The sequence below is a fragment of the Sebastes umbrosus genome, chromosome 3 (genome assembly GCF_015220745.1).
Source record: "Sebastes umbrosus isolate fSebUmb1 chromosome 3, fSebUmb1.pri, whole genome shotgun sequence".
Lineage (NCBI taxonomy): Eukaryota > Metazoa > Chordata > Actinopteri > Perciformes > Sebastidae > Sebastes > Sebastes umbrosus.
In genome coordinates this window covers 22,454,220-22,461,228 of record NC_051271.1, presented here as the reverse complement: position 1 = coordinate 22,461,228, position 7,009 = coordinate 22,454,220, and the positions used below count along the sequence as shown (strand labels likewise).

General features: G+C 37.9%; 1 protein-coding gene across 4 annotated transcripts in view; it reads left to right on the top strand.

The window, feature by feature from the left end:
- Positions 1–857: 857 nt before the first annotated feature.
- arhgap10 (Rho GTPase activating protein 10) overlaps positions 858–7,009 on the top strand; it is a 61,823-nt gene continuing 55,671 nt past the window's right edge. The window contains exons 1-2 of one of the 4 annotated variants that reach the window (XM_037764593.1): positions 859–1,231; positions 1,327–1,500. In XM_037764593.1, coding sequence (XP_037620521.1) covers positions 1,347–1,500 — 154 coding nt within the window. In that variant the 5' untranslated portion in view covers positions 859–1,231; positions 1,327–1,346. Of the gene's footprint in view, positions 1,501–3,288; positions 3,346–7,009 lie in introns of those variants that run through there. The other 3 variants (XM_037764594.1, XM_037764592.1, XM_037764595.1) reach the window with 3 other exon arrangements.

The following is a 7,009-nucleotide window of genomic DNA, read 5'->3' as shown; positions in this document are numbered from 1 at the left end:
TTTACCTACATAAAAGATCAAACTACTTCCTCCTCCACTGCTGACATCATTTTTTTTTTTAACAATGTCTTTATTGTTTTTTTTTTAATTTATTCAATACAGGATTTACTTTAACAAACATATCATCCCCCACACACCCACCCGTTCTCTCTAACTTTTCCCTTTCTTACAGGACCAAAATCAATACACATCTTCACAGTATCAATCAGACAATTAAACAGTTAAATGGCACCTCTAACAAAATTAAGATACACATAAACAGAAAATAAATATATAGAAAATAAATAATAAATAAAATAAAAAGATTTTCAAAAACAAGAATCCATTCCCTTCTGAGGGTCTACCACTATTGTGAATTTTTACGTATCCTATCTTAATTATTTATCCTTTAGAAGCTCTCCAATATCACTATTTTTTTATGAAATCATTAAATGATTTCCATATTTCCTCATAAACACCCAGGTATATGTTATTCTCTCCATTGACATACATTGTGCCATATTTTTAATCCAAGCGCCAGTTGTAGGTGCATCTGATTTCTTCCAATTAAAAGCAATCATTCGTTTTGCCTGCAATATAGCAAAATCAATAAATGTACATCCTTTGGTTTTCTCAGATTGAGATCTGATGGGTACAAATGTAGCAATATCATTTTGGGATCTAGTGGAATGTTTACAGATAAAATGATCATGATTTTATTGATCACCTCCCTCCAGAATTCCTTGATTTTGTCACACTCCCAAATGCAATATATAAGTGTTCACTGCTGACATCTTTAACCAACCATCTAACAAACCAAATCAGTGCTCACCCCCGGGGCAGCGAAGCGAAGGCGGAAGTACACACAACTAAACCATCTTGCAGAGTCTCTGGTAGAAGTTTTGCTACACGCACACACAGATGTCAGCAGAGTTTCTCAATCTGTCACTCTGCGAGGTCTAGGTGGAGTAACGCCTGATGGAGGAAGGAAAACTAGGATTACAGCTATACCGGGACTTTGCTGACAACTCCCGTGAACCGACTTCCCAATGAACTCTAAACCCGTTAACGCATCGCTCTCACCTTTTAACCATTCTACCTGTTAGCTGCTCTTTGTCGTTGTTTAGCAACTGTGGAACGGAGTCAGAAGTTAGTTGCCATGCTAACCGTCGTTAGCTGCTGCTGCTGCTCCTGTTTCACATAGCCAGCTATGTTTACTCTGCTAGACTTGAAACTACCAGCGAAAAGAGCGGTACTTTGATTATATTAGCTGCTTTTTATTTATTTACGCTACAAAAGAAAGTAAGCGTGCTTTTTTTTTTTTACCAGTTTCCCCCGTTGTTGAAGCAATCAAGTGTGTGACAGCAATGGGACTACACCCACTGGAGTTCAGTGAGTGCTATCTGGACAGCCCCAGCTTCAGGGAGAAGATCAAGGCTCATGAAGCTGAGCTGGACAAAACTAACAGGTTTATCAAAGAGCTGTACAAAGATGGGAAGAACCTCATCAATGCAACAAAGCGTAAGTTAATGTTTTGTACTGTTAAGAAATGTCACACTAAATCAATGCACTTCTTGCCTTGGGAAAAGGTCCACTAGTGTAACAACCTCTTTCTCAGGTTATGTTGTGGAGCAAACAGCTCCAACAACACAAGACACTGTCTTTACAACCAGTCCAAGGCGTTGTCTTTCTTATCTGTTTGAATGTTGCCTTATTTTATGCTGTTTTTATGAGGACAATTATTCATGAGTTGCCTAAACCTAAAGAGGTTGTAGTTTTATTGCCTAAACCCAACTGTTTTTGTTGCCTAAACCTTAAGAGGTTGTAGTTTTATTGCCTAAACCCAACTGTTTTTTGTTGCCTAAACCTAAAGAGGTTGTAGTTTTATTGCCTAAACCCAACTGTTTTTTGTTGCCTAAACCTTAAGAGGTTGTAGTTTTATTGCCTAAACCCAACTGTTTTTGTTGCCTAAACCTTAAGAGGTTGTAGTTTTATTGCCTAAACCCAACTGTTTTTGTTGCCTAAACCTTAAGAGGTTGTAGTTTTATTGCCTAAACCCAACTGTTTTTTGTTGCCTTAACCTAAAGAGGTTGTAGTTTTGTTGCCTAAACCTAAAGAAGTTGTAGTTTTGTTGTCTAAACCTAAAGAAGTTGCACAATTGCTTAGTGCTTTGAACTGTCACACTCACACAATATGTTTTCCTACTCTAAAACCTTCAGACAGACTTTGTTTGGCACCCAGGTATGTCTTTCATTTTGCCTTTAGGACAGCCTAAAATAGATGAAAAATTGTCAAATAACACAAGAGACTGTCTTTACAACCAGACCAAGGCGTTGTCTTTCTTATCTGTTGGAATATTGCCTTATTTTCTGCTTTTTTTTATGAGGATTGTTATTCATGAGTTATTTTAATAACCCCCCTGCTCTATTTGCTCTCAGCCACACACACCTCTATTGGGTTAAAATGATTAGATTATTATCTCTTTGAACTCTAGTCTTGTGGGCAGGGCTTGTTTGTAAGGTGCTCAGTGCTTACAGACAGAAAAAAATGGACTGCTCTGCTGTAAATATGTCTTGTAGGAAAACCCTTCAGCCTCTTTGTGTTATAAGAACTGTACAAAGATGGGAAGAACCTCATCAATGCAACAAAGCGTTAGGGGTCTTCATGGTGTCCACTATTGTAACAACCTCTTTCTCAGGTTATGTTGTGGAGCAAACAGCTTGCTTAAGAGTGACAGAATAAACAGAATAACCTAAAACCTAAACCTAAAGAAGTTGTAGTTTTGTTGCATAAAACCTAAATAAGTTGTAGTTTTGTTGCCTAAACCTAAAGAAGTTGTAGTTTTGTTGTCTAAACCTAAAGAAGTTGCACAATTGCTTAGTGCTTTGAACTGTCACACTCACACAATATGTTTTCCTACTCTAAAACCTTCAGACAGACTTTGTTTGGCACCCAGGTATGTCTTTCATTTTGCCTTTAGGACAGCCTAAAATAGATGAAAAATTGTCAAATAACACAAGAGACTGTCTTTACAACCAGACCAAGGCGTTGTCTTTCTTATCTGTTGGAATATTGCCTTATTTTCTGCTTTTTTTTATGAGGATTGTTATTCATGAGTTATTTTAATAACCCCCCTGCTCTATTTGCTCTCAGCCACACACACCTCTATTGGGTTAAAATGATTAGATTATTATCTCTTTGAACTCTAGTCTTGTGGGCAGGGCTTGTTTGTAAGGTGCTCAGTGCTTACAGACAGAAAAAAATGGACTGCTCTGCTGTAAATATGTCTTGTAGGAAAACCCTTCAGCCTCTTTGTGTTATAAGAACTGTACAAAGATGGGAAGAACCTCATCAATGCAACAAAGCGTTAGGGGTCTTCATGGTGTCCACTATTGTAACAACCTCTTTCTCAGGTTATGTTGTGGAGCAAACAGCTTGCTTAAGAGTGACAGAATAAACAGAATAACCTAAAACCTAAACCTAAAGAAGTTGTAGTTTTGTTGCATAAAACCTAAATAAGTTGTAGTTTTGTTGCCTAACCCTAAATAAGCCTTTTTGTTTATGTTCAAAAAGGTGACGTTTCATTCAGTTTTACAACATGTTTGTGTTGCTTTTAAGTTTCACTTTCACTTTAACAACATAGTAGGTATAGTAGGCCTCTAATGACCCACATCTATGGTGCTTATAGTGACTGATAACACCTAATTAATGGCCTGATAACAGTCAAATCAGGTGCACAATTGCTTAGTGCTTTGGACTGTCACACTCACACAATATGTTTTCCTACTCTAAAACCTTCAGACAGACTTTGTTTTGTCACCCAGGTATGTCTTTCATTTTGCCTTTAGGACAGCCTAAAGTGTTCAAGAACCAGCAAGATGTAATCAAGTTTGCACAGCGGTCTTAGTGCACGCGGACCTCATAGCTTTAGCAGTTTTTAGCACTTGTAGTATAAATAATGTGGGCGTTTGGCCTTCATCATGGTCCAGGCCACAAATGCGTCACTCTGACAATAAAGTTCACCTCTTCAGACCTTTTCCCTTCTCCCTTCTCCGTGCACCTTCGAAGTAGGTGAATTCGTGCCAGAAATTCCTACTCTGCCTAAACAATTTAAATGTGTAATTTATCATGTTTCCATGACGATATGATCATATTGTATAAGATTGTGTTGTCCAAATGGATGCTTTTGAGCAAGTTGTTGTTAAAAAATATTAACATTGTTTTATTAATTTGCACAATGCATAACTGCAGAACACAATAATCCTCAGGCTGAGGCAGCTTCATCCTGACCTGAAGTTGTTTTTCTACTTAAGTTGAGCTCCATGATTTGGTGCAAAGTATACACTTGACACAGGGTCAAAAGGTTACAAAGAGATTTACCTGATTATCTGCAATATTTAAGTGTGTTATGGTGTTCAAATGAAGCAGTAGTAGTATTATTTAGGTGCCTCACACGTGTCAAGGAGACCTCTGCAATGTTGACACCAGTCATGATGGATGTGTGGATTCAAGCTGTCTATGCATGTCACAGGAGAAGTCTGTCCTCAGTCACCTCTTCTATAGATTCAGCTAACATGGGAGGAACCCAGCATGGCCTAATGCTGCTGCTGTGGCTCCTTCTGCTTCACACTGTGCTCCTCCTGTATGTACTGTACATAACTGTTGTGCTAAGCTGTTATTTGCATACTTGTGGCCTATTGTACCTGTTCGCTTGAGTGAGTCTCTGTCATCATGGTGAATATTCCTCCAAAACTGAAACTGTATGAATGTTTAAAGACAACGGAGCTGACGGCAGAGCTAGCAACGGACTCTGCAAAGTTAGCAGAAGTATACACGTGTGACTACATTCGTTTTTCAAAATAACAAAGGGAACTGTATATACAAAATACATATATGGAAATAAGGTTGATTGGATTGTATTCACCAGAAGTATAAAACATTACATGATCAGGGGGCGTGCCCTTCTAGTGTCGTTGAGCAATTCTGAATGTTTGGTTTGCAAACCGCAACCGACACATCCTACTCATTCTTCCTGTAAGATCTATTAATGTGTGTAAAACTCTCAGGAGAGCAATTGTTTTTACGATAAGTGATCATACCATGTGTACAGCGTTGCCTAAATAACACATCTTTTCATTTGTAACCTTCAAGTAAACAGTAATCGTGACCTTGTCTTCATACTTTCTACTCATGTTTCATTTACCTGCTCTGACTTATAGTTGAAAGATTACATGCCACTTTCAGTTTTTGCAACCACGTGGAACGTCGAACTTCCACAGACCACCGTGGTGAACTCTGGTATTCACACAGATGAGTTGATATTGATGCTCTGCTGGTGGTGTAAACTAATACACAAGTATCCCGTTCCAGGAGGACATGTCATGTCTTGTATTTCATGCCTTATATGACTGTGGCTAAACTATGCATCTGTTTTTTTTTTTTAAAGTTGATTTGAAGTGTGTCCAACATGTGACGTACATCACAGATCAAGTCTGTTAACCCTCATTAGGTCTGGGTTGCAGTAGCTTCTGGCTTATGAGAATAAGGAACCGTGGTTATACGCTCCTACTGGGAATACTGCAAAGTCAGTAGAAATTTCAGGAAGGAACTGGAGGTCACTGGTCAGGTCATGTACTTATGTATTGACATTAATGAAGTCCTCTCATCCTATTTTGCTCAGCCTGTGGAGACTGTTTTTGAAAATGTGGCCTGCTCTCTTCATCTGTCAAATGACTGTTGTTGGCATTCTTTGATAACTGTAATCATGAGGTGTTTACTCTAATAGCAGTAGGAGAGCAACTTAAACATTATCCAAATGACACAGCAAAGTATTAAAATGATAATAATGCCCCATGGCCTGGCTGTTTTTTCAATGTTGACCAGAAGTAGAAACAATACACTACTATTTACAATGGGTGTTGCCTGCCTTGATATTTAATTTGAGGCGAGGCTGATTAATCCAAACTGTGCTGAGTAGCTGTCAACTGTGTGTGTGTGTGTGAATGATAACACTCATGTTGCAGGTAGAGCTGAAACAATCAATATAACATTTTAATTTCAATCAATCAATTTTAATAATTTATTAATTTGTTGAAGTATATTTGGTCTTGTCTAGCAGGTAACCCACAAATTGCGAAAACTTGCAAAAACTCTAGCGAGTCTCGCTAACCTTAACCATTTGAGGTCAATGCCTAACCTTAACTATTCAAGGACAACGCCTAACCTTAACTATTCAAGGACAAAGCCTAACTATTCAAGGACAACGCCTAACCTTAACTATTCAAGGACAAAGCCTAAACTTAACTATTCAAGGACAAAGCCTAACTATTCAAGGACAACGCCTAACCTTAACTATTCAAGGACAAAGCCTAACCTTAACTATTCAAGGACAAAGCCTAACTATTCAAGGACAACGCCTAACCTTAACTATTCGAGCCTAACCTTAACCATTTGAGGTCAATGCCTAACCTTAACTATTCAAGGTCATTCGAGGTTAATGCCTAACCATAACCATTCAAAGTCAATGTCTAACCCTAACCATTGGAGGTCAATGCCTAACCATAACTATTCAAGGTCATTCGAGGTCAATGCCTAACCTTAACCATTCAAAGTCAATGCTTAACCTTAACCATTCAAAGTCAATGCTTAACCTTAACCATTCGAGGCCAATGCCTAACCTTAACTATTCAAGGTCAATGCCTAACCTTAACCATCATACGAGTAGTTTTAGCTAGGGGTGTAAGAAAATATTAGTAATATAGAGTAGCGCAATATTAAAAACATTATTGATTTTTAATTAATAGTTTACATGCATGTTACGTTATACTATGACAGTTTTCATAAACTATATATTTTTAATCGCAATATATCGCCTTGCTTACAGTATCGCAATATATCGCAATATATTGAATTGTAACCCCTGGATCATGATACGTATGGTATCGCCAAATTCTTGCCAATACACAGCCCTAGTTTTAGCAATAGCTCAAGTATAAATCAGTTCAAAAGTAACAGTGTTGTTAATTTATTT